This window comes from Podarcis pityusensis, assembly GCF_964106645.2.
Source record: "Podarcis pityusensis genome assembly, chromosome: 6".
Taxonomy (NCBI): Eukaryota; Metazoa; Chordata; class Lepidosauria; order Squamata; family Lacertidae; genus Podarcis; species Podarcis pityusensis.
The window spans coordinates 50,253,828-50,281,132 of NC_138030.1; the positions used below are offsets into that span (position 1 = coordinate 50,253,828).

The window sequence follows — 27,305 nt, forward strand, 5'->3', positions numbered from 1 at the left end:
ACTAGTGTGACCATAGGGATGTGATCTCCCTCTCTATCTTCTCATTGGATCGATCTGACCTGATGAATATTCATATCTGTTCTTCAGTAAGGTATATCACCTTGCCTTGTGTATGTCATAAACTTTAAAATTAGAACTAAATTTGTAAAATGACAGATCACATTCCCTGAACAGGTTTCAAAGGGCAGAAGCTTAACATTGTTTTAGATGTGAGTACTCCATAGTTGACTGAAAAAGTCAACCTGTGCTGTCAGGCTTACAGTCTAGAAATACATGACACAAAAAGAAAATGGAATGGAAGTGGGGAGAAAATAAGCAAATTACAAGTTTTTAGTTACAAGTTGTTCTAATGACTAGATGTGTTAAGAAATTGCTGCTCTCAGGTATAACTCAGGAATGGATCTGCATTCCTTCTCTTGCTTTTGCTGCAGCCTGATGTAATGGCTGCTGCCAGGTGACTGTCAGTGGAGGACAGAGCCTGGCTTCTCAGCAGAATTGGTTGTGGCCCAGCATCCTTTCTCTTCCTTCCCCTGTTGTAGCCTGATATTAATGGCTGCTGCCAAGTGACAGTTGCACGGTAGAATGAGCTGTCATTCAAAACATCTGAAGGGCACCAGGGTGGGAATGGCTGTAGTAAGGGCACACACAGTTATCTGAATAATGCAGTGACAAGTTACAGAGGAAATGGTAGAATTAATTTTTTTCTTGCAACTTCATTCAAACCAATTGTGAGTGCTTGTCCTACACATAGAGTAAACTTCGAAAAAATTTAAATTTGAACAATTGCCAGCAATTGTGTTTAATATTGTGCTTTTTCTGTTGCTTCATTTCAGGTTACTATTTAATAGCCAGTGCAGAAGTATAAAACAGGTGTGAAATGAAGACTAGATTGAAGTAAGCCATAACCAGTGATAAGGTGCAGAGAACTATGTTAATCTGTAGCAGTAAGAAGATATAATAACAAAGTGTGACACTATGAGGCATGGGTGGGGAACTGTTTCCAGCAGACAAAATGGCTGCTAAGGTTGTCTAACCCCTGTGGGCCATTTTGGCATTCTGTCAGGTGGCACATTTTCCTTTGCCCTTGCAGTTTGAAATCAAAACATATGGCTAAAGGCAAAGGACTTAACAAGTGCCGCTGATCAGGTGGCAGGTAGGCAGGAAAATGGCCGTCTGGCCAAAATGATCCCTACTTAGGCCCACAGGTCATAAGTTCCCCACCACTGCTATAAGGCATGTCGACTAGTTTGTGGCACACTTAATTTTCCTCAAGCAGGGGAAGGTTTCGTAAGATTCATTCACATATATGCCACTTTCCACCTTCTGATAAGATGTGTATACACACATGCATATACAGTGGTACCTCGCAAGACGAAAAACGCGCAAGACGAAAGAGTTTTCCGTTTTTTGAGTCGTTCTGCAAGACGAATTTCCCTATGGGCTTGCTTCGCAAGACAAAACGTCTTGCAAGTTCTTGCGAGTTTGTTTCCTTTTTCTTAAAGCCGCTAAGCCGCTAGTAGCCGTGCTTCGCAAGACGGAAAAACCGCAAGACGAAGAGAATCGCGGAACGGATTAATTTCGTCTTGCGAGGCACCACTGTACGTGCACACACACGCGTATATGAGTTAAGGTATGTAAGAATATGACAACACCAGCACCCTTGTATTTCAGTTTTTCATGTGTTCATGTTCTTCCTTATGCCATGCTCCTTAATATACTCCTAACTCATCACATATTATTAAAATATTGTAGCCAGGACTCAGCCTTTCTGTATGTGAAAGATTGGAAGCAAACAAGTCTCATCAGAAGAGAGTTAGTGGAATAGAATTGACTATCCCACTAGCATTATTCCTCTCTTCTTTGTGTGCATCCACTGACTCAGATCAGATGGAGCAACTTTTTGCTTCTACTTCAAGCTTCCATGAGGAAGACTTCATCAGCAGACACAAAAAAAGCGAATCATGCTTTAAGTGTTCTAGTTTGAAGTAGGAACGAGCCAGGCCATTCCTCCCTGTTCTTCTATTTTTGAGATACCTCTCACTCAAGGACTTCCAGTGCTCTGCCCTTCTTAAGCAGAGGGACTGGATCATGGCCTGTATGAATTATGAACATTGACCAAGCAGAAGGTAGTTTCCAATCTAGCCCAGTGTTGTTTGCTCTGACTGGCAGTGGCTCTATGGAGCATATGCTCCATATGTTTTTCTGCACCTGTTAAAAGTCTACTTTTAACTGGAAATGCCAAGGATTTGTTAGTGCCACTTGTGGAGGCCAGTTTGGGCTTCATTTCAAACTTCAGGAACTAATAAGTTCTGATTGTAGACCACAATTCCTGTCAATAATTAAAGGTATAGTCATTTGATTTTTATTTTTTTAAAAATTGCCCTACCTATTTTGAAGGTGGTTGTCAACAATTTTAACAAAAAACCCCCACATTATTTACAAAAATAGATAATTTGGGCAATTTCATCCAAATCGCTAACTGAGGTCAACCATTTATGTTAGATGTGCTAGCGAGAGAAATCTAATGTCTGCTAACAATTAAGATTTAAGGTTAATTGGGGGCAACAGTCTGTCCATGTTATTTTGTACAATTTTGTTAATTTGTTTTTAGATCCAAATTCCTAAATACTCCAGCCCATCAAAAGGCAATGGTTGATATAAGTGAGCATCAGACAGAGTTTCAATTTATTCAAATTCTTGAGTATCGAGCAAGAAATCTGAATTTGGTGACTACCTGCACAGGTCAGGTATAGCTGATTGGGTAGTTGTACCAAAAAGAAATATTTGGATAGATTACCTGGACATTTAGAAAGCATAAATAAACTAAATATTGTTGTAATGGGTTAGGAAATGCTGTATTATTCAAATATTGTTGATTTTACTAACAGGTAGGTGTGTGTGTGTGTGTATAACATTTTTTTATTGAAGCCCACAATTTTCTAGCAAAACTGTATATACCATGCTTTCCTTTGATCCATAAGCCATCACTGGATGTTTCCAGTGCAAAAGCAGTGTCTTGTTACAAAAATTGAAGATTCCACATGTGAAAAACAATATTTTCTCATATTGGCAAGAAAGTCAAAGGAAAGGGTTAAAAACTAATCTCTCTCTCTCCAGAGCTCAATGCAGAAGATAATCCTGGGGCAGGGAGAGGTTCAGAGTGGAAGACATCTGGGCAAGGTGCTGCATGGATATTATGTTCTGGTTGATGACCCTGTTGACAGAAATGGTTTCATTATATGGCTGTTTTGTAGATGTGATTGCCCCTGTGGAATTCTATTGCTGATATGTAACTCTGTAACAGTGCCTTAATTGGTGATGGTGTCTCCATGCCTGTATGACTTTGTGAAACAGAGCTTACTGAGCTCTGACAGGGAATTCTTTATCATTTTACCAACAAAGATAAAACAAATGAATAATTTTTTTTTGTTAAACTAGCTTTTGAATTATGCATATTCCTTGGCTCATAGCCAAGATGCATCTATATTTGGGATGTTATTCAACTGGTGTAAATATAATGTGGTATTTTACATTGGGCTGCTTATGACTTTCTCTTTCGTGTGATCTCTGCCTCTTTTTTTACATTGTTGATGTTCAGCCTGTACTGTTCAATGTGACGTAAGTCACACTTGTTATGTTCGCAGCTAGGTAATGATTGCCTGGTATTATTTTCTAGAATTCATGGGAATTGAAAGGAAATGAGAAAAGGAGGCTTTCAGTATATCAAGGGGGGAATATTAAGAGTGAGCACTGTGTGAAACTGCATGCGGGCTAATATTGTCAGGCTGAAGTTCTGCCAAATAAGCTGTGTTCACACTGAAAATGAAAAGTTGGGGTGCAGAAAAGAGGACAGCCTCATAGGTTTTTTTAAATTGGGTGGTAACTTGCACATAAAGCTTTAATCAAATTGGCAGCTGCTACACATACTGACAGGCACACTGTAAGCTGAATGGCTCTGGCAGACATTTTAGGCACTATATGTAAATTATGCGAAGCTATAGATTGTAGGGCTGTTTCTTGACCCATATAAACGTACTTGGCAGTCATTCCATTGTCTAGCCTGTCGCTAGAAGAGTAACCTTGCATCAACAGTCTGTGCTTAATCAACTCCATAAATAATTGCAGATGGCAGCGTTACTACAGCATGTATTTTGAAGCCCAGAAACATGGATTTGCAATAAACCACACAGATTAACTAAAATAGTGTGTGTGGTAGTAAATAAACTATAGTATTTATTTGGTGGCTGCATTAGTTACTTGCAATGTTGGTGTCAGGTGCTGTATGCACATACATTCACAAACTTTTAGTAGTGCTGGCTCCAGGGAGATCACATAATTGAAACTAAGGACTCATGGGAGGGCTTCCCCACCAGCCATTTTCCAGACATTCTGCAAGCTCTGAGGATTTGTCTTTGTTTTATTACATACTTGTGTTATATCTCCCATATCTATACTAGAAAGGACATATTACACTGTAATTGCAAACTTCTTTGTAAGAAATAAAATGTGTAGAAATTGAGGTCTTTGTCCAAAATAAGAGGAGAGCCAAAAATAACAACCTTCAACCTCTCAAACCCAAATGAAACTCAACCCAGACTGCGAGAAAACCATAAAAATGGAGGCAGCCTAAGCTTAGGAACCCATGGAACTTGAGTTACTAGTGTTTATTTAAATGTCTTCCCTGCACAGCATTAACAAAAGCTTAAGCGGATTCCTTTGCCTCTTATTTCTGGGATGGTCTTGCGAACAGTGTTTTTCCACTTGAAGCTGAAGACACAAGTATTTAAGTTTTAGGAGGGCATAAATAAATACTTTGGCAGATCTGACTACTTTTACACATACCGTGATTGCATTCAGATTAGGTTACTGCAGTGCACTCGATGTGAGGCTGCCCATAAAGAAGTTCAGAAATTACAGCTGGTGCAAAGTGCTGTGTTCAGCTTTGTGGAATATATTATTTCCGTATTATGTGAATTGCAATGGCTTCCTGTTTGTATCCAGGCACAATTCAAAGTTCTAGTTATAACCTAGAAAGGCCAAAATGGTTTGGGACCAAGATATTTGAAGGACCTCTTCTCCCAACTAAATTCAACATAAAGAGGCCTTGTTCCATGTCCCTTTGACTTCAGAAGGTTGGTTGGGACTTATTGTTAGCAGAGGGAACTCCCTCCATTGGGAAGCCAGGTTAGCTCACTCTTTTGGCCTTCAGGAAAGCAGTGAATGAAGACATTCCTGCTTCACCAGACATTTTGTTTGTTTTAATTCCACTAACAATGTGGTTTGTAGTGTTGCTTCTTTTTCTTTTATCTCTCTGTTATTAACTGTATCTTATTGCAGTGATCTTAGAGCATATTATCTCTTTAAACAGAGGTTTGCCATGGATACTTTTGTTGAGATTCCTGTATTGCAGGTGGTTGGTCTAGATGACTCCCTAGATGAGTCCCTTTCAACTGTAGTTCTCTGATTCTATGGTTGAGCAGCGATTCAAACCAAAGTCTCTTCGGTCTGTACCCAGTGCACTATTCTTTTCACTACTGTGTGCGTTAAGAGATGTTTCTTTTGAAATGGCTTTGAGCTATATGGTTCCAAGTTTGTCTTGCTGATAACTGTTTACGTTTAGCAAAAGGAATTACGTAAACTCATCCACCAAAAGGCCCATTATTATTTTGGTTAATTTTCAGGTTGTGTGGGTTTTTTTCTACTATAATATGCAGATAAACTAGATGGGATATATAGATATGTATTTGCAAAATTGAACTGACTGGAAACAGATCCTACTAGGGTAAGGGTTGATTAGAAGTTTGTTCAACCTTTTGAATGGCAGAATTATATATAGAATATGCAGTGCCTAAGCTTTTACAAGGAGAAATTCAATAATGAAAGAATGAAATTGAGGTGAAACATAACTAATATTAGGTTAACATATTAGAGGCATCTCTGTGTGAAAAAAATTTCCAGTCCTGCACACAGTTACCTGAGAGTAAGTCCCATTTAAATCATGGGTAGTCATGCATTGGATTTCACTACTGTTAAGGTTGTAGATACTCATCACTAAGAGTATTTTAAATCAGATCTGACAAATCCCCAGTGAATGTACATTATGGGGCGGTCCCAAATAGATATGGAGATGCACTGGAAGAACTAATGTCTTTTCATTCTTTAATGGCTAGGATTCTTCTCGCCCACAGGCAAATAAGCAATTGCTTTAACTGTTCACCCATGCTCTGGTGAGCGATTTTGCCATACTCCGTGGCTTTGTTTTGGTTTTACGTTCTTTTTTCTCCATGGTTCTCTTCATAAGTCATTTTAATTTGTTCTCAGTGTTATCTTATGAAATTTAGAGTTCATTCTACTAATAAAAATATTTTGTTATTAAGCTGTTAAAACATGTTTTATTTAAAAATCAATGCAGAAAGTTTTAATATCAGTTTTGGCCCCCACTTCCCTCTGTGTCTCGTTGTGGAGCTGGGCTTTGTGTAAGCTCACCACATGCACAAATAACTAAAATAAATTGTTTTCATCCTTTTCTTACTCATTGTGCAAGGAATTTAAATCAATAATGTCTGCCTTCTTTCTAGCTTACTGGTGCGTGTATAAATGCAGCTGTATTATTTTGCACAGTATCGTAAATTGGAGTCCTGGCATGAAAGAAAAATGAACAAAAGTGAAACAGAATTGTATTCTGTTATAAAAATGAAATATAACTCTAAGCTCAATTAAAACTGGCTGGACCAAGACCGTCTTGGTCCACATACGAAGTTTGTGGATGATAGGCATCTTATTTGCCAGAGGGAAAGTTCCAGAATGCTTGGTGTTGGCAGGGCAGTAGCTTCTGTTTTAACATGATAACATGACTATTGCTGTTGGGGCAGATTAGCTCTCAACCCTCTCAAAGATAATAGAATTCACATTAATCTCCATCTCGTCTGTGTCTTTTTGAGTCTTGCCTCTTGCATGAAGTCTGGTTATATTACTATGCAATTTGTAGGTTCCCCCGTAACTCACTACTGCTTTGAAGATCCCAGCTATTTTCCAGTATGGGATCTTGCAAATCAGAGGCAGATCTAGAATTATGAAATGACATTGCAGTGGGGATTAAATTTGCTTTGATTTCTTAGTTAGGCCCTGACCTATGTGTAGTATATGATAGTGGTAGGTTTGCTGGGATGAGGGGGGAGGGCTGCTATTCTTTGTGTTGTAGGAAACATGGCGTAGCTGGAGCTGATTTTGAAGCTCCCAACACAGGAACGGTGACAGGCTTGCAAATGGAAATGGAAACTAAAAAGTGTTGTTGTTTTTTCAAAAAAAATCTGATTAAAAATGTGTATTGGCAGGGATGTACCTACCAGATGCTTACTTTAACAAATAATCAGCCTATCATCCACCACTTGGGGGCTTTTCTATAAAAAGTGATAATCGCAATATAATAAAACAGTTTGAATAGACATAAAAGCTTTGTTTGGTGAAAACTGTAAACAGGTTCCAAGGAAGTATATATTTAAAGAAGTGTCTTTGAATTTTGAAACCATCTGTAATAAATATTGCAAAAACCAAACAAATAGTTTAACGCAGTGGGTGTCAAATCTCCAGTCTTGAGGCCCAAAGTCTGTTTCTTGCAGAGCAGGCTCCAGAAGGCTTTAACCTCTGATGATGGGGTGGAGGGAGATGAAGCTGCCTGAAGTTGTTAGGGAAAACAGCACATGAAAAAATGGAAAGCACAGTGAGAGGAAAGGGAGATAAATGTTGGTTTCCTATACTGATACTAGTTATATATGTTATTTCCCAGTGGGAAGGAATACTGCTAACAATAAAATAGAATCATAGAATTGCTAAGTTGGAAGGGATCCCGAGGTTCATCTAATCCAACCCAGCAATGCAGGAATCTCAACTAGATCACAGTAGGCCTTAGCCTGCCCCAGAATAGTGATCAATAGGCTGGGCCTAGCTTGAAATATAACCCCTGCTTTTCAGTTGCTGTCCATGATGCTATTCCCCAACTTGGCTGGAAGTAACTATGACCACCCAGGCCCAGAACAGGGTTCTCTTGTGACAGTAAATATTTACTTACTTATATTTAAATATTTACATGTATAATCCATACTATCTAGATATAGTATGGATACCACCCTTCATCTGAGGATCACAGCATGATTTGCAATATAAAAATACAAAAATATGTAATATAGTTACAAAGAAAACCAATAACACACACACACACAAAGAGAGAGAGAGAGAGACAGAGAGAGAGGCCATAGAGTGTTTAAATAGCCAAAGATCTGGTTGTAGAGGAACATTTTCATCAGGTTCCTAAACATATGTAATGAAGGCGCCAGGTGAGTCTCCCTGGGGAGAGCATTATACAAATGAGGAGCCACCACAAAAAAGGCCTATTCTCATGTTGCCACCCTTTGGACCTCTCATTTAGGCAGAACACGAAGAAGGGCCTCTGGTGATGATTGCAGTGTTTGGGTCAGTTCATATGGGGTGAGGCAGTCTTGAGCCATTAAAGCTTTATAGATCAAAGCCAGCACTTTGAATTGGGCCCAGAAACAGTCCGGCTGCAGTCCAGCCAGGATTGGTATTATGTTCACAAACCATCTTGCCCCGGTGAGCAACCTGGCTGTCAACACTGTCCCACTTAAACAGGACAACTGAAAAAGTCTCCAGTCCTAGCACATGAGACTGCATAGCTGATAAGATTTCAAAACTATTCAGTATTGTGTTTAGTGTTTCTTCTGCTTTAGGGAGCTAGAAGGTACCAAAGGTTCCTATTCAAAAAGGAAGAACACTTAGAGAAGTTTATCTGTTGACAAGGCAAATAGAATCAGGGTGTAAGTATAGCAAAGAATCAAAGTGTTAGGAATCACTAGGTTGTTCTTATCTTTAGTTATTGTAATCTGCATTGTCCTATTGTGGTGCCATTTACAGTTGACAGTGGTAATACTGTACTGTAAATGTTTTAATTAATGTCATAAGATGCTAGTGTACCTTGTTTTTATTTCCTTTTTTACATTAATGTAAAATATTAGTGTACATGGTTTGGAATCCATGGCTGGGTTTTGGCTCTTTGTGAGGATCTGTCTGAAATATCCTTCCTTTGGCACCTTGATATATGACCGTACCGGTTGCATAATGCCTTCAAGGTGCTGTGGGGAAGCAGTCTTTTCCTTCCTCTGCGGCGTTTTCTCTGATGTGGTTCAGGTTATTAGCTATATGTATTACGTAAGTTTTCAAAGCTGGCTGTGAATGTCTTTGTGATAGTTTAATAAAGATTGAGATCTGTAGTGGTTAATAGGACTAGACAAATAAATACTCCCAGATAAGAGAACAGTGCTTGAAAAACTATGAAAGACTGACCCAAGTATATCTACAGAATGGGGTATGAGTAGTGCTAAGCAAATGGAGCTGGCAGCTGTGGTTGGGTTGCAAGCCTAGCCTTGCTTGTGGCACTTTGGAACACAAACTTTTACTACATTTGAAAAAGTTTAATAAGTTTGTCTCTGACTTCAATGGCTTTGGGAGTAATTGTGGGTTTTATGGTACATGAGCACATATGTTCCTAGTATGGCACCAGCAAGTCATCACTAGTCAAGAAAGGATGTACTCAAGGATATTAATACTTTTTAGGATCCGTAGAGAATATACTTTGGCATTTTGAATTTAATTTTTTAGAAAACTTTACGGACAAGCTAGGGGAATACATCTTTATGCATTGTGCTAGATATTTTGTGTCAGTGTAGACATTTTGAATGGATAATAGGATGTGGTGTTAATGGCTTTTTTTTCCTTTGTTGGTTTTAGCTCCTCAAATAGAAGGATATTCCCAGCTGTATGGGCTTTAAATAATGAAAGCACATAACATAATGGTTGTATCCAGTGGTGACTTTTCACTAGTACCCCACTCGCACAAGGCAGAGAACCCAATTTCCTCCCAAAATCTGAATTTCTATTGTACACTGATGCTCCCCACTCTGTTATTTCTGGAATATTTGTATTATAGATAGGACACTATCCAGGTCAAAATCTAAAATAAAAATTTAATTTCAGTTCTATTCACTGCCTATATATGCCGTTCAGTATTGTCTCAAACAATGAAAATGTCTGTCATGTATAGATTCTGCTAAGACTTCCTCAAAGAATGACCTCTCTCTTGAATAGTGCTACTTCCTGCAAATGCAGTCAGGCTTTTCACTGCTTTTGGGGAAAAGTTATGCTGTGATACCTTAGCTGGCCTTCAGCTTTATTAAAGATGGTGGTTTAAATATTTATACAGGTTGAGATGGAGCCCATATAATCAGAAGTGCAGTTGCTGTGGTAACTGTGATCCTGAGAGATTGCTTTGCTTTCTTACTACTTTAAATCTTAAGAAAGAAAGAAACCTATGATTTGTTAATTTGTGTTGGTGTTGATAACTCAGGATCAGGTTTAAATCCAAACCTTTAAAGGTATAGAGTGGCTCCAACTGCTTCGCTGAAAGAACAACCATTTTACAAAAGGTATATAAGTAACAGGTTACAATTATTATGTGGCCAATATTCTTTTTGTATTTGTCAATAAAACCTTGAAAGGAGAGGAATTAAGGCAGAAATTAATGCCCCCAATAGCTACAATTATAAAGGTTGTGATATGTAGCCCCTATGGTAACTTGGGAGTTTTTGGTGATAAAATGGCAGACAGAAAATACAGTTTGTTTGACTCACATAGCAAGTGGCTGTTTAAAAGTACTTCATTCTCCTCAGGCCTAGCAGAAACATTAGCTGCTCAACCACAATGCTTTTTCTTAGAATGTAAAGACATATCCATTGATTGTGAGAGAGGACGAGCAATTAGAAAATGAACTTGGGAAACAATGTTGCGCCTGTGATAGAGAAATGTCAACTGCCTCCATTCCCACACTGGCTGGTAGAAATTTGTGGTAATTTGGTTAGACTTGCTCTGCAAATAGTAACTTCACAAGGCATGTAGATTTGTCATGCAACAGAAAAATAGTCTGACAAGAGATTCTTTGTTGCTACTTACCTCCATCCTTTTTGGAAAGTTCAAGTTTAAAATAGCATATGAGATCCCTTTCTTTACCTTTCTTGGTGTCTAAAGTCCTATAATGGCAGGGAACATATTAGGTGCTCAATGCTATCACATTCTTATTTGTTTTACTCCCCCCCCTGTTGCTGCTCTTAACTATTTGAGGAAAAGCAATTGATAAAAGGTGACACAACTGACATTTCTTATACAGGATTAGCTTGATTCTTTTTCTTTCTTCACAGGCCTCCAGAACTAGCATCAAAGTATGCTAACATCTCAGAGGGGGTTTGCAAGCCTGGATATGCATCTGCACTCATGACTGCCATCTTCCCAAAGTAAGTTACCTGTGTCCTCAGGTTTGTGTATTACAGACTTTTACTCCTACCATAATATTTTCCCCTGTTTGTGGTACAATGATGATGATGATTAAGGTAGCATCGTAATTTAGAGATTTGGGGGACTATATTCTTAGTGATTTATAAATTATCAGGGACGTATGTTACAGTAACATAAAATAAGCTAGTTTTGTGAAGCCATAATCAAAGCCACTTAACACATTTTGAAAGATTTAAAACATCATATCCCCATGTCATTAAAAGTTACTACCTAATTTATGGACAAAATCAACATATTTTATAATCTAAAACTGTACCTTGAAACAGGACGACAAACAGTACCGATTAATTCCAAAATATAAATTTCACTGGTTCATACATGCATAACTTCTTATCATGTTTGCCATGCTTTACAGCATTTAATAATATGCAACTGTGTCTGAGTAATCATGTATTGTTTCTCTTCCTTTCCCATTTCCCTTTTTTATGCATTCCATCTTTTTAGATTGCGTAGAATTCCACTGATAAAGATAGGTTGATTTGTGCCCATAAGACTGACCATCCCAGCAGGCAGAGTGAGGGAACTGCCCCAAGTACCTAATTTGTAGGTGTTATGAAAGGCTGGTTAATTAATCTTTTTTGTATGCTAACTGCTAGTGAAGAGGAGATGTCTTGTGGGTGCCAAATGACTTTGAGTTGAAGAGGAGCTGCCTTGTCCACCATCCAGTCCAATTTAGGTTCTTAGAAGTATATATGATTCTTCACTTGATTTTGCAGTCATCAAGTAGTTTGTACATGCGTGTGTGTGTCTGCCTTGCTTATAAAGAAAGTTGTTTCTTGGATAAAAATAGAACCATGTTATAGTATGATGACGCTGGTGATTCTCAAATATATGTGTATATCTGACAGCATACAAGAGAATTCAGGAGCTGAAAGGCAGAAACCAGTATTCACTGTTTGGCTTTAAATGGCGTGTTGCTGTGTCCTTGTTCATTGAAAAGATCATTCTAAATTGGAGGCCTTTGCTCATCTGAGAGTTGGATTGCTGAATAGCTTTTGACCTTTCTTTGGGAAGAGGGGTCTGGCTTTCCACATTTAATACAAGGGCCTCCAGTCCTACGGAATATGCCTGTGGTATACAGTACACAATGCAACAAAGCCCTTCCTAACCCTGAGGATTTTCTGCTCACAAACAAGTTGCAGTTATGTACCAGTGTACAAGCCCTACTTGCCTGCCTGCCTGCCATTTTGTAGTTCACAGTTGTGTGGAAATAACAAAGAGCATTCGCATCATAAGTAAAGAGCTTCTGGTCTGCTGTTTTAAAAGGAGACAAAACATGTATAACTCATTATGAAGTTGTTCCGGTAGCATTTCTCAGTGTACGTGTGGATTTATTGATAGATGAATTCAACAAAGTATGGGTAATGTTGGGTTTTATAATGTGACTTCAGGACTATATTCACTGTGTATCAGCAGTGAATAATGTACAGATGTGTAGGGTCAAAAGATGGTGGTCACTTTTATATCCAGTTTTGAGTATAATTCAGTAAAATGTAATCTGGTTGCTATGAAAAGGGGCTCTGGAGTTATATTCTGCTGTTAGGGTACACTAGACAGACTTTGAAGATGTGTGTCCAGTTGCCTGATGTGCATGGGAGATTGCAGAGTGAAATCCTGCTGGCAGTATGTGTCTGCTTTGCTGCAGTGTTAGAAACTGAGATATGAAAACTAGGAGCTAAATCCAAGTTATGGGCGCAACAATGGAATGTCTAGACACACTTCTTTTATAACAAGAATACAAAGGTGAAAATGAATGAACTGCAGCTAAAATATTTTGTTCGTTTTTCACATGGTCTAGTCCCTGCAGGGTATTATGATATTTTCCCTTAAAGGATGAGCAGCGTCTATTAGCATTTGGGTTTGAGCTTTCAGGAAGGAAATCAATAGAGTAGCCACTTAGGGGTGAGTTCATATTTTCATGAGGCACTATAAGATACTTGCTTGATTGCAGGTACCACTTCTGAAAGGTGGATGTTGCTGAATATTCTGGGAGACTGAATTTTTGAGGGCATGTTTAACACAAGATGAAACTTACCTTGTACGTTCCATGGACACTAAGGAGAGACGTAGTTTTGCCTTATCCATATATTGCTTGTTCCTCTTGATGGATATGGGACAGTCTGGCACAATGGTCATTGGAGCCTCTCTGTTGTCTTACTTAGGAGTGAGAGTAGGCAGGGACACCAGGAGTCGCCCTGTCATGTCCCCTCGTTATTCTCCCTCTGTTCTTAGTTACCTGTTCAGTTTTCAGGTTTGCTAAGGTACTGTTAGGTTGACAGATGCTTGGCGACTGACATTGCTCAGGCACAGGTGTGCCAGCTTGGCCCCGTGACTGTGGGTGCCCAGGATTGTGGATGCCATGCAGCGTGCATGGCCCTGCCATGGACCTTGTGGATGTCCGGGCCCTTCATGGGGAATTTTGTGGGTGCTCAGGCACCCAGGGCCCCAGGGAGTTGGTACCTATGTTCAGGCATACTTTGCAGGGAGCCCATCTTTCCAGAAGACCAAAATGGAGAAAGGCCTTTTCTGTCTGCACGTTGCCTCACATCCATATATGGCCAAGTTCCTGTTTCTCAACTATAGATGCTGTAAGGCTGCTACAATCTGGCTGTGACGTTTGTTCTTGATGAAAGTTCAGTATGTGTTGGAAAAGACAAATGATGCTGAAATTTGTCATGGTGGAGCCTTAGTTCTGGGGGAGATAATTTATGGTGAGCAATTATTTTAATTATTGCATTTTGGAAACTTCCATATGTATTAGGTATCACATTTAAATTAAAACCTGGAACATTTCAAAATGATATATATGAAATGTTTCTGTGTTTCTTCACACTTTGGTTTTCATTATGTGCCCATGGCAGCTTCACAAAATGTGATCTCTTTTCCTTCAGTTCAGTTTCAGCAAGTATCTCTTTTTTTTTAAGCGTGAGGTGACAGGCTTGTTGCTTTAAAGCCCCAGTTAAGTTCAAAGGCTCCAGTTGTCCTTGCAAATTAACTCAACTCTTCTCCACTGAGATAGCAGTATCTGCTGTAGATATTAATTCTTTCAGTTAATATAAAATGTTCAGCTTAATACTATCGCCTATTTTACCAAAGCCTTAGTAATTTTAAAAGGGAGAGAGGGTGTGTCCATTCATGAATTAGTCTGTTTTGACAGTTTTATACTAATTATGTTGCATAGTAATCTTCCTTGCATGACCCTTGCTCCCTCCCTCCCTCCCCCCTCTTGTGATACTAGGACTCGTTTTCTGCTTTTTCTGCTTTTCTACCTTCTGCAGTATAGAAGGATTTAATTAACAGTGATGCCCCCTCTAGTAATTAGTGCACGGTATCCTTATTTGATGACTATACTAGTGAGAGAGCCAAGGAATATGAAATACTCTCTTTTCCAGGTTGATGAATTAGTGGAGATTTACAGTTTTACTGGCTGAGAATTCCTGGTTCTCAAAAAAGGGAAAACAGACACAGTACAGTGGTGCCTCGCAAGACGAAATTAATTCGTTCCGCGAGTTTTGTCGTCTTGCGATTTTTTTCGTCTTGCGAAGCACGGTGTCGGGAAAGTTTTGGAAAAGCTTCAAAAATCACCAAAGTCTTTAAAAACCTCAAAAAAGGCTACCACACCGCGTTCTATGAGTTGCTCCTCAAAGTCAAGTCGCAACTGTATTAACGGTGTTAAGAAAAAGGAAACAAACTTGCAAGACGTTTCCGTCTTGCGAAGCAAGCCCATAGGGAAAATCGTCTTGCGAAGCAGCTCAAAAAACAAAAAACCCTTTCGTCTAGCGAGTTTTTTGTCTTGCGAGGCATAAGTGCTCTCCCCACTTATGATTCCCAGCAATTGTTATTCAGAGGTATGCTTCCTCTAACACTTCCTCTAACATATTAGTAGCCATGAATTTGTCTAATACACTTTAATAGCCATGTAATCATCAGCAACCATCATCACGTCTTCAGCTTCTGGTTTATTGAACATCACCACCATGAGTCCTAAATATTGATGCAGTTGAAAAGACATGAATCGCTCTTGCTATTGAGAGAGACACCCTGCAGCTCTGTGTTATTATCTGCTGCACACTTGCAATAGTTCCTCAATCATTTTCTCTCCCCCTCTCCAAATAATAAGTTAATTAGTTGGGCTGGAATTAATCATTGCTCTAATGTGATTTTTCGATCAGTACATGCATTTCTGCTTGCCTGATGGAATGATCTCCCCTCTCTTCCCCCTGTGCTTTCTTCTGGAGGTTCTCTTGACCCCCAGAGCCGGTGTGGAGGAGGGAGCCTCTATTGCTCTAACTCCTACTGGTGCAACTATTGAATTGAATCTGGCCCTAAATAAAACAAACCATCTTTCAAGTTGATTAGCCCAGCCTAGATTAATGAGTGGCAGATCGTTTTACTCCTCATAACTTTTTATCATGCTGAAGTGTTGAGGCTGCTGTTGCCACAAAACAATGTGGGTGGGCAATCTTCCCCACTCTGTGCCGAAGAGGCCTGGTGAGCCCAGTTCTGCTGCTGCCTACAAGCAAAAGTAAGTGGGTGGACAAGCTAGGAAGAGGAAGCCCAGACAAATGGAGAATGTCTTCCATTTTCCATCCACTGCCACTTCCTCACAGAATACCCTCCCCCCCTTATCTGATTAAGATCCAAAATAGAAGGTAGGATAACCAATCAGAAGTCAATGGCAGAAGCAAGCGTGCTTGCATTAAAAGAGGTGAGCAAGTCCAAATAAAATAATGAGGGACTGCTTGCAGTGGAAGGGAGAAAAGAAGTCCCTTCTCTCTTGTTTGAAATTAAGGGACTTTCCATGGGTGCCAGAGGGGAGCCTATGGACACACTTGTGCCTGTGGTTGCCACAATGGCACCCCCTCTCCAGCCAATTAGACCTCCTCCCAAGCATCTTACTTTCCATTTTGACTTGCCTTTTTACTCAGCACTCAGAACCTATTAAGCAGTTGGAAAGCTATGATTCTAGCCATACACACTGGCAAATGCTTATAATGCAAATTATAATGGAATCTATTATTTTGTTCAGTATTGGGGTGTAAATGAAGGGTTTTTTAGTATAAATATTACAAACTCTATGAATAGATGCAGGACATCTAATATCTGGAGAAAGTTGTTTACAGGTTGCAGTTGGGAGGCTTCTTATGCTAAGCTCTCTGGAGATTGAACAATGCTTTTTCTCTGAAAATGTTACAGCGTTTGGATATGGATGTTCTCAGAAGTGCCTACTATGGGCTTTGTTTAGTCTGGAGAGCATATACCACAGCAGAAACCATTAAGGGAGTCTCCAGTTTTATTGGGCTTTCCACTGACACTTGTGGTCATAACTGAGAAATTTGCAAATAACAGTGACAGAAGGCTGATGGCTAACTTAGACTGAAGTCATAACTTGGAATGGAATTTTCTCGGCTCCTGAGCCATTGTCTCCTTGTACTGAAGTTTAATACAGGCACATTTCCTCCTTTTTCTGTGCTTAATGCTACTTAATCTCTGTGTTCAGTCAAACTAATCACATTAAATCCCTAGATGAAAGATGCAATTATAGCTGGACATGTTCAAAATATGTTCTGTTGTGTTATGGTAAATGGAAGTTCAGAGCACCACAAAATTCCATGCTGCTATTCTAAAGTGTTGTGAACTGCTTACCAACATTTCATCACACCCAGTTTATTCCTTGTTCCTAGGTTTTCCATAATTATTTTGTGATTTCAAACGAAACGAGGCCTGCAAAGAGTTTGCCCGAGGCTTGAGGCGGGAGTCTTGTGCATGACAGCGTAAGACCAGCAAGCCCCTAGCAGTACCCCCGCCCCACCCTGGCCAGCTTAGCCCTCTAAGGCCTGGGGCTACCCCCCCCCCCCGCTTGGGCCTGTGTCAAACTGTTCCTGAAAAGACTAGGAAACTTGACAAGGAAAAGACAGCAATTCTATGAACATTTACCTGAGAGCTAGTCCCATTGAATACAGTGGGACTTCCTTCCGAGTAAATATTCACATGGTGCAAGCAGGTATTGACTGATTAATAGAACAGATAGCACCGCGTTACACAAACCAGGTCATTTTTTTTTACAATCTGTTTTGTCAATCTTGTGTTAGGAGTAAGATTCATACACATAATCTCAGTAATAGCATTCATGCCCATATTACAGAAAGAGGGCTGAGCCTGAGGGTAATGGCTTGCTTAAGGGCTCAGTGAATTCAAAACTCAGGTGAGATTTAAATTTCCTGGGTATTAAGCCATTATTTTGAACAGCAACTTCTATTCAACATCTAAAGACATGGTTATACTCACTTGAAGAGTGATCATGCCCTGTAGTTTACATCACTTGTGGTATACCATGCTTTGTTTGTGAGAGTGAGGAACACAACTGGAGACAAGGCCAGGATCAGCAGAACTGATAAAAATAGCACAAAATATACTCAGAGGGGAATCTGCCTGTTTATTTCTAGAGCCTGGACTTTTGCCTAGTGGTGAGAGTATCTAGACAATAAAACTGCTAGGTTTGTTCAGCACATTTCCGTGTTAGTTCCAGAGAAAGAGAGGGAAAATTAGGCAAAGTGTTCAACTCTTTTTGTGGAATACAGAGGGGTCTTGGATTATTTTGACACTGATCAATTTTAATTAGAATGGAGGGGAAAGATAGCTATTGCCTGTAAGAAAAGAGTATAAAAATCTACACACATATCAGAAAATGTTGCTTTGCATATAGCTGAAATGTTTAGCTGATCTTGTAAGAAAGAGATGTTCTTAGAATCCCAGACTTGGAAGTCTGTACCTGTAATTTGACTTTCCATTGCAGAGACTTGAAATGTTGCATTTAGTTATTTAAAATATTTATATCCTGCCTTTTGTGGCTAACAGGTTTGCTTGTTACTTTTTACTTTTACATAAGTATCAGTTAATAGAAATAAATTAAAATAACCTAAAATTCTAAATTCAAATAAACAATTCTAAATTATAAAAGGAGATACCTATCTGTAAAATAGTAGTTGCCAGTAAAGACAGCACAATAAACACTCAAATCTTAGGAGAAATTCTCTTAGCATGGCACCTCAAGATCAACAAAGCAAGCACCAAGCATGTATCTGTGGGGGGAGCATTCCACAAGTAGTACACCGCTACATTTCGGCCAATCTAGCGGTTTGAAAGCACACCAGTGCAAGTAGATAAACAGGTACCGCTGTGACGGGAAGGTAGATGGCATTTCCATGCGCTCTGGTTTCCATCACAGTATTCTGTTGTGCCAGAAGTGATTTAGTTATGCTGGCCACATGACCCGGAAAGCTGTCTCTGAACAAACGCTGGCTCCCTCAGCCTGAAGTGAGATGAGCACCGCACCGCAAAGTCACCTTTGACTGTACTTAACCGTCCAGGGGTCCTTTACTTTTTCCTTTACCTTACACCACTACAAAAGGCCCATTATTTGGTCGCCCCCCCCCTTTAACCTCTGAATGCAAAGGTATCTGAAATACCTAGTTGGTGTTCTTTGTCTTGGGAGACAGTGGGAGAGTGTGCCTTTGGAGGTTAAGTCAAACTGTTGGAAGGTTACAGCACCTGCTGTGGCTGTAGAGACTGATACGGGACCGACATGTTTTGTTGCAGCTGGGGCAGATGAAGGTGTCTGGTGCTGGTACTGGTGCTGCTGCAGATGCACCATGGCATCATTCCTCCTCTATGCTATGGATGTACAACCTGACTGTCTCTAGGCACTGCGGTTGTTTGTCAGCCTTCGTGTCACATTTGCATGCATCTTTGTAATGCAAGGTTGGTCTGCCAATTTCCCTGGTGCCTTAAGCCACATCCTCAGGACCTCTGAATATCATCTGGAAAAGTGGGCAGGTTCATATGGGAACAAAGGGTGGTATTCACCTAACCAGCCCTGTCAGTGGAAGCCTTTGCAATGACTTCTGCTTGCACTAAGGAGCTTCCTCCATCTCTGAACTCCATGCCCCCAGAATTGACTTGGGAGGGTTCTGGAAAACCTCCATAACAGAGTGTTTTGGGGGAGGCAAGAGGGAATTGTTGCATCTGGCAATGCTTGCACAGATGGAAGCATTAGTAGAGCATAATGTTGAATTCCACCTAGTCCTTTTTACAGTGAATATGAATTCATTTCCTACTGTAACTATCCAAAACGTTGTGATTCTAATGATTTCATATCTACTTCAGTAATTATGACTTGATTTTGAAATCCAGTTTCTTGTTGTATATAATGGTTTTTCCTGTGACGCAGGTGATGGAATATTTCACAGTGATGGAATATTAAGTAATGAAAGCTTTCTAGGATGAAGAATATCAGGTAAATGAGAAGAAATGCTTCTAGAGATCTCCAGAGGACAAATGAAATACAAGAGTTCCTGTTTTTTATGAGTTGTAAAACTACAAGGGGAGAAATCCCAGGTAACACAAACAGATAATACAAATTGCTGGTGATAGCAAAGACAAAGCCTAGAGGTTTGGGTCGTCTTTGGGTTTGTGATAATTCACCTGGTACTATTTTTTTCCCCCATTATCTACTTAGTGTACAAATGAATAAAAGCGAATGATGTTGGGATATTGTTTTCACAATGTGGTATACATGCCTTTGGAGAGTATGCAGTATAAAGTGCCGACAGGGTTGTTTTTGTTGGGATACTGCCAGGGAGACAAAGTCCATCATGGCCCCCAAGCCAGCTGCCGGACGATCCATCGATCTCCCGTAGATACAGTTTCAGCAATTAGCGACACGAGTTTCTAGAAATAGCTTGCCACATTCCAGAGCTCATGCACACTCTATCAGCAGATAATTCACAGCAGAAGTTGCACGCAGGAGAGCATTATTTCCAAGTTTATTCAGCGTTGGTCAGAACAAAGAAAAACATGACTGCCTGCATCAGTGTCTCCAGACACACAGAGAAAACGAAAGCAATAGGAAACATAAACACCCTGTGAACAGGAAATGCGCAGACTCTGTGACTCACAAAGCCTGCTCCCTTTTAAGGTGGAACGGAAATATCCTAACATCCCCCCCCTTTCCGTGTAACCTGTAGTACCCGTGGTTCAACCCAATTGCAACCTCTGTACATAAACCTTAAGTTGTTCTCTGTTAACAACCTTAGACAACAGATCAGCAGGAATTTCATTTCCTGCCATGTAGGACACCTGAATGAGTCCTTTCTGAATACACTCTCTTGCACGATGTAGCTTAATCTGCAAGTACTTGGTCCTTTGCTTGCAACTCTCCGAGTTCAGCAAAGCCAAACAAGATCTATTGTCTTGATACACTTGTATAGGACATTTCACAGAAACTCCGATGTCCTTAAACAGTTGCATCAACCATTCACAATCCATGAGTGAAAATGACAGAACATTGAGTTCTGCTTCACAGGAACTTAGGCTCACTGTCATCTGCTTCTTGCACAGCCAGTCAAACAGACAGTGGTTGTACATGTAGCATACTCCAGAAGTGCTTGAACCATCCGTGGTGTCACTTCCAAAACTTGCATCTGCAAAGATTTCAAGACCTCCAGTCTTCTGACTGGTGAACCTCAGCCTGTAGTGCAAAGTCCCTTTCAAATAGCGGGCTATGCGCTTCAGAGCTTTCCAATCCTGAACAGTAGGATTGTTAGCATGTCTGCTAAGCAGGTTAGTGCTTACAGCTATGTCGGGTCTTGAACATCTAGCAATGAAATTCAACTTGCCTAGAATGCATCTGTACAGCGTTGTGTCAGAAAACGCTTCAGCAGTACTGTCTACCTGGTAACCTGTCACCATCGGTGTGTCTGCTGGGTTTGCATCAACCAAATTCAACCTGGTTAATATATCAGCAATTTTCTGTTTGGTGTACCAGAAAATTACCTTCTTGGTCCCTCTCCACCTGCAGAGAAAGATAGTTGGATACCTACCAAGATCCTTCATGTCAAAGTGCTCCTTCAGCTGAGCTAGGGTGCTTTGATAAAAAGCCTGATTCTTCCAAAACATCAGAAGATCATCAACAAAACATAAACAATACAGTTTGTTTTGCCCCTCCTCCTTGACAAACACACACGGATCAGCTTTGCCCTGGTGAAAACCTAGAGAAAGCAATGTCTCAGTGAGCTTTGTGTTCCAACACCTGGCACTCTGCTTGAGACCATATAAGGATTTCCGCAGTTTAGAGACCATTCCCTTCTGTATCTGCATCCCATCAGGTGGAAGCATAAACAGCTCCTCCCCCAAAATCCCGTACAAAAAAGCTGTATTAATGTCATGATGGGAAACATGCAGTTTCTCCTCTGCAGCTATCTTGAGCATCAGCCGAATGCTCTCATATTTGACTGTGGGAGAGTAGGTCTCGTGGTAATCTTGTCCTGGTACCTGTGAAAAACCTCTGGCAACCAATCTGGCTTTGTGTCTGACAACCTTGCCATTCTGGTCTGTCTTGGCCTTGGAGACCCATTTGCTGCCAACCAGTCTCATTCCTGGGACTACCGGTACCAGTTCCCAAGTTTGGTTCCTGTTCAAGGAATCAACTTCAGCCTTCATGGCATTTAGCCAAGGCTCAGCATCTTTAGAGGTTAACTCCTGAACCTCTTTGAAGCTTGAAGGTTCCCACACCTTCTCTGAGCTACTAAGAACAGCAGTTGCTGTCTTAGCAAACTCATCAGCAAATCTCTTTGGAGGTCTGCCCTTCGTGGCCCTCTCAGATCTGCGTACTAGACGCAAGTCTTCTGGACTCATCTCCTCCTTCTTAGGAGAAAAGTGACCAATGGTGAACAGTGGTTCTTCCAGTTCATTGTCAGACGCATCAGATGGTCTGACTGAGGCCTTCGCGCTCTTGTAGTCTGCTGTGTCATCACTGTCGCTGACACCAGCAGCAGCGCCGCCCACTGAACTGGAATCCGAACTCTGATCATCATCATCATCATCCTTAGCTTCCCCAGCTTTATCTGCTTCTTTCACATCACCTTCATCCTCCTCTGGGTAACTCTGTAAAATTCCCACATTTTCCCCCCACTTAGGATTGTACTCAACACTCTTTGTGAACTTAATGCACTTAGAGTCAGTCATCCATACCCTGTATGCACCTTTTTCGTACCCCATGAACAAACCATGTGCCCCACGCTTCCCAAGCTTGTTGCTCTGTGGGGTGTGTACCCACATGTCAGAACCAAAGATTCTCATGTGCTTGATGTTGGGTTTCTTTCCAAACATCTTCTCATGGGGGTACAACCAATAGGTGATGACAATCTGCGATTATAAGTGTAACAAAATTCGACAGAGCCTCCCCCCAATACTTATCAGGGAGATTGGCATCATGCAACAAGGTTTTCAGTCCTTGCAGCAAGCCCATTCATCCATGGCGATCTAGGCGTTGACAAGTCATGCTGGATTCCCTTCTCAGTCAGGAAAGCTTCAAACTGCTGAGAAGTGAACTCCCCGCCCCGATCAGTAAAGAGACAGCCAATATGTTTACCATGAACATTCTCCAACCAAGCACAGAATGCCTTGAACTTCGGAAACGCTTGTGATTTTTGCTCGAGCATAAACACATGAATGTACCTGGAAAAAGAATCAATTAGAACCATGAAGTACCTTGCTCCACCCAAAGAGGGCGCAAGTGGACCAACCAGGTCTGCGTGCACTAGCTGGTAGGGTTTGGAAGCCTGCCTGCTAGACTCCTTGCCTTTTGGAGCAACCTTCACCTTGTTCTCTGCACAAGATACACATTTCATGTGAAACTTACAGGGTTTGATGTTCAAACCCTCAACCATCTCTGGCATCTTGGCCAGTGCCTTCCAAGAGAGGTGACAAAACCTTCTGTGTGCATCATGAATGCATCCTGCATGAAGAACTTTGTTAGTTTGTGCAACACAACAAGAATCAACATTAGACACAACAGCACCATTGTCATCATAAGTTATACAGAACAAACCATCTATAAACTTTGCATGCAAAATGTCCTCTTTGCCTTTTCTGATGACACAGATGCTCCTCTTGAAGGAAATCTCAAAGCCACGCCCAGTAAGCTGTGGGACACTGAGCAAGTTGTCTGCAGCACCTGGAACATAAAGTACATTTCTGATGGTAGTGTGCAGACTTGCCAGTTTCACAGTCCCGACTCCTGCAATTCGCAACGTCTTTCCATCACCCTGGTGGATCTCTCCATCTTGAGGTGTGAAGGAGATAAAAAGATGGCGATCCTTTGTTAGATGGCGGCTGGCACCAGAGTCCACAATAAATCTGGCCGTGGCCTTTGGAGCAGCCTTTGCAGCAAGCAAAACCTTGTTTTCCACCGGCATGGGCTTTTGCAGCTTGCCCCCCTGCTCCTGGCCATCAGACTTGCCTTTAGCCTTTGGTGAAGCTGTGCCAGCAAACAAAGCCTTGTTTTCCACTGGTGTGGGCTCTTCACCCTCCCTCTGCTTCTGGCCATCTGCAGGCATCTGTCTCTGTTTACTTCTAGCCTTCCGGTATCTGTAAGGATGACCTTGGCTCCCATGAGAAACAGAGCTCTCAGCTGCCGACTCCTTGGCTCCCCCTGGAGGCTGGAATGCTGCCTGGGATGACATCACAGTCAGCTCCCCCTGCAGCTTGCAACTGGTGCCCTCGGCATCCCTGCATTCACTCGCATTCTGGGAAACAGCTAGGACCTCCGATGCAGTCAAACTCTGGGCTGGGATGACTGGCAGATGGGCTTTCTTCAAAGCATTCCACATCTGACGTGCAGTCGTGTTGCCAGCCAGCGTTTTAATTTCCTCCAGAGAGACGGATAAGACTATTACGTCTATGGCCTTCGACTGTTGGGCCTTCCATCTATCTGTCAGAGGAACTGGAGGGGCTTCACACACAGTATGCCACACTCCAAACTGTCGCAACAAACTCTCACACCACACAGCCCAGGTTTTATAATTGTGCCGATTTAGCTTTGGGCACTCAGCAGCCTCAGAAGCTTGGAAAAACTCCATTCCAGCTTTTCACTTGAGCCTTGACCCCTATTTCACTTCAGGGGCTCCTTATCTCGGCAGCCATAAATCTTGAGGCCTGCTTGGCTCGACTCCCAGACCAATCAGGCCAGCTGGACATCAAAGAGATTTTGCCGCGGCAACGAAAAGCCTCACTTTCGCTTTTCCTCCACATACCTTTCAGCAGTCCGTCGCAGTCTTACTCTCCTGTAAGTGCCGTGAATCTGGGCCCATAACCTGTTGTTGGGATACTGCCAGGGAGACAAAGTCCATCATGGCCCCCAAGCCGGCTGCCGGACGATCCATCGATCTCCCGTAGATACAGTATCAGCAATTAGCAACACGAGTTTCTAGAAATAGCTTGCCACATTCCAGAGCTCATGCACACTCTATCAGCAGATAATTCACAGCAGAAGTTGCACGCAGGAGAGCATTATTTACAAGTTTATTCAGCGTTGGTCAGAACAAAGAAAAACATGACTGCCTGCATCAGTGTCTCCAGACACACAGAGAAAACGAAAGCAATAGGAAACATAAACACCCTGTGAACAGGAAATGTGCAGACTCTGTGACTCACAAAGCCTGCTCCCTTTTAAGGTGGAACGGAAATATCCTAACAGTTTTGTCCCTTAGTCTGAAGTGTAAGATGATGCCTTAGAACCTAGTATAAGGCAAGAGTTGGCTTGAGTCATGGTTTGTTTTGTTGGATCTGTACCCTGCTGTCCCTAAGAACTTTTTTGAATTTATCTGGGTCAAGGCCACATAGATTAATATGCTCTGATGAAGAGAGACGTTCTAAGGAGAATAGCAGCTGGTTGAATGTTATATTTTCAGAACAATTGATTTGATTGAATTGATTTATTATACTTCTGTGCTGCTTTTCATTCAAATGAATCCTAAAGCAGCTTACAAACAATTAATAAGAATAGCATGATACAACATAATAGAATATCACAAATACAGCATAAATCATATAGAATAATTAACAAATCATCTGTGAAATCAATACAGCGTTATTAACAACATTAACAAAATAGCCAAAAAATAAACTAAGCACTGTTAAATTCATATGCACACTCCCCACACCCCCATGACTCATAATTGTTCACTGTTCAGCTCATTAAAATACACATCCACATAATGCCCGTGGCAGCAACTCCCTTCTGAAGGTTTTTCAGGCTGGAGGTGGGGCAGCACAGGTGAAACCAGCCACCCCCTAATGACAAACAGTCTCTCTTCCCTCACAGTTCTTACTCTGGAAACAGCTCCCTTATGAGAGCTCCTAGGGCTGTAGGGTGGGGCAAGGCAGGTGGAAAAAGCCATTACCTGCTGGCCATTGGCCAACAGAAAGCAGTCCGTGGAAAAACCAATTTGTTCTGATACAGCGCTAAACTGGGTTTTCCTAGGGGAAGGTGGTGGGGCAAATGGAAGTGTGGATGAGCCCTCAGATGTGTTTATAGCTCCCTGACCAAAGGAGCTCTTCATTATCTCACTAATGCCTCTGATCCCAAACTTCTTCAGAAGATATGAAGGAAACATGTGGTGATCATCCCAGCAACACCTCAGTGACCTGGTAGCAGTTCATGTAATTTTTTTAAATTAAGACTGTTCATTATATTATTGCATTCTTATGGTTAGTGAGTACTCAATGTGTACTCCATAAAGCAGAGCTGACCACTGCAGATTTGAGCAGAGGGAAAACATAATTTCACTCTTTTTCCTTTCTTGCATTCAGCTCTCCTTGCAGACTTGTGTTTACCCATTAATCTCCACCCAAAGACTTTTATTCCATTGTGCTTACTGATCCTGTAATTTCATATGATGTAAGGCTGATATACGTTTCAAAATAATTGTATTTGCAGGATGGGCTTAAGCTTTAAAGTAACACATTTTTTCCTTTGATATTTGCTTTCTCCTTCTAATCTAGGTTCAGCAACAGTATAAAAAGTATGGGGAAAGCTTATAAGTAAAGAATAACAGAAGCAGGACACCTCCCTGCTTAGAGAAGCTGGTTTACCTGTTCATTGAGTTTTATTGTTCCAAAATCCCTGCCTGTGAAGATTTTTAATCTAGGAGAATTGGGAAAAGTTCTGACTGGTCCGACTGCTGTTGCATTCCAGCTTAAATGACTACATGTGTCTAATTTTGATTTCCTTCTAAATCATTAGGGACATCGCTCCTCTAAACCTCTACTTGATGCAGTTGAAATTGGATGTCTTGCCTGTCAACAGAAATGTAGTCCGTTAATAGTGTTGAATTTATTTGTTTTAATTAAATGACTATTAAAATCATGAAAGAGGCCTTGTGTTTGGGAGAGAGTGTTTCACATCCTATAAATACATTGCATACTCTTCCCAGAAGTGGTAGAGAGCTGATATGTATGCAAGGCCATGAGAGACTTCAGAGCTGCCTTCTGCGCATGTGTGCTCTGAGCTTTGTCCCACTGCTTGCTGCACAAAAGCAACCTATTCTTTCCTGTTCTTACATTGCAGCCCAAGTACTTTGGACAGCGACCTTTATGTTTCTCTTAACCTTTGTTTGAAGGGTGTGTGTGTGAAATTTGTCCTTTAGATATCAGGTGGGTTTAGGTTTAGGTTTAGTGCTGACAAATACCCTGAGAAGAGTACTGAAAGCTGGTGCAGCTGTTTTCTCTTGCAACGTAGTGTAGTTTAGTCTCCCTGGCCTTGCATTCAGTTTCTGTTCAAATGTTATGTAGAATTTTTTTCCTGTTTCTTGGACAGAGGGTAGATAGATTCTTTTCTACATGCTTAAAGTGACCTAGCAATCTGGCACATCAGAACAGGTGCTGGCAGATTATTTGCTCTTGATTTATGTTCAACAGTCTATGTGTGGATTAGGCTACTATAGTGAAGTGCTAGACTATTTCTGTTTTTATTTTATTTTATTTTATTATAATTGTCTGAAGCAGTCAAGGACTGAATATGTTCTAGTTGACAGAAAAGGTGTCTA

At 41.0% G+C, this 27,305-nt stretch overlaps 1 protein-coding gene across 11 annotated transcripts in view; it reads left to right on the forward strand.

The window, feature by feature from the left end:
- The window catches only part of ST3GAL3 (ST3 beta-galactoside alpha-2,3-sialyltransferase 3), a 188,531-nt gene that overhangs the window by 58,744 nt on the left and 102,482 nt on the right, over positions 1–27,305 (forward strand). For 8 of the 11 annotated variants that reach the window (XR_013987441.1, XM_081009497.1, XM_081009498.1 and 5 more), the window contains one exon: positions 11,265–11,357. Coding sequence is in view for 10 of the 11 variants with exons in the window: in XM_081009497.1 (XP_080865623.1) it covers positions 11,265–11,357 (93 nt within the window). In the remaining variant the exon portion in view is untranslated. Of the gene's footprint in view, positions 1–636; positions 729–833; positions 895–11,264; positions 11,358–27,305 lie in introns of those variants that run through there. The other 3 variants (XM_081009502.1, XM_081009503.1, XM_081009495.1) reach the window with 2 other exon arrangements.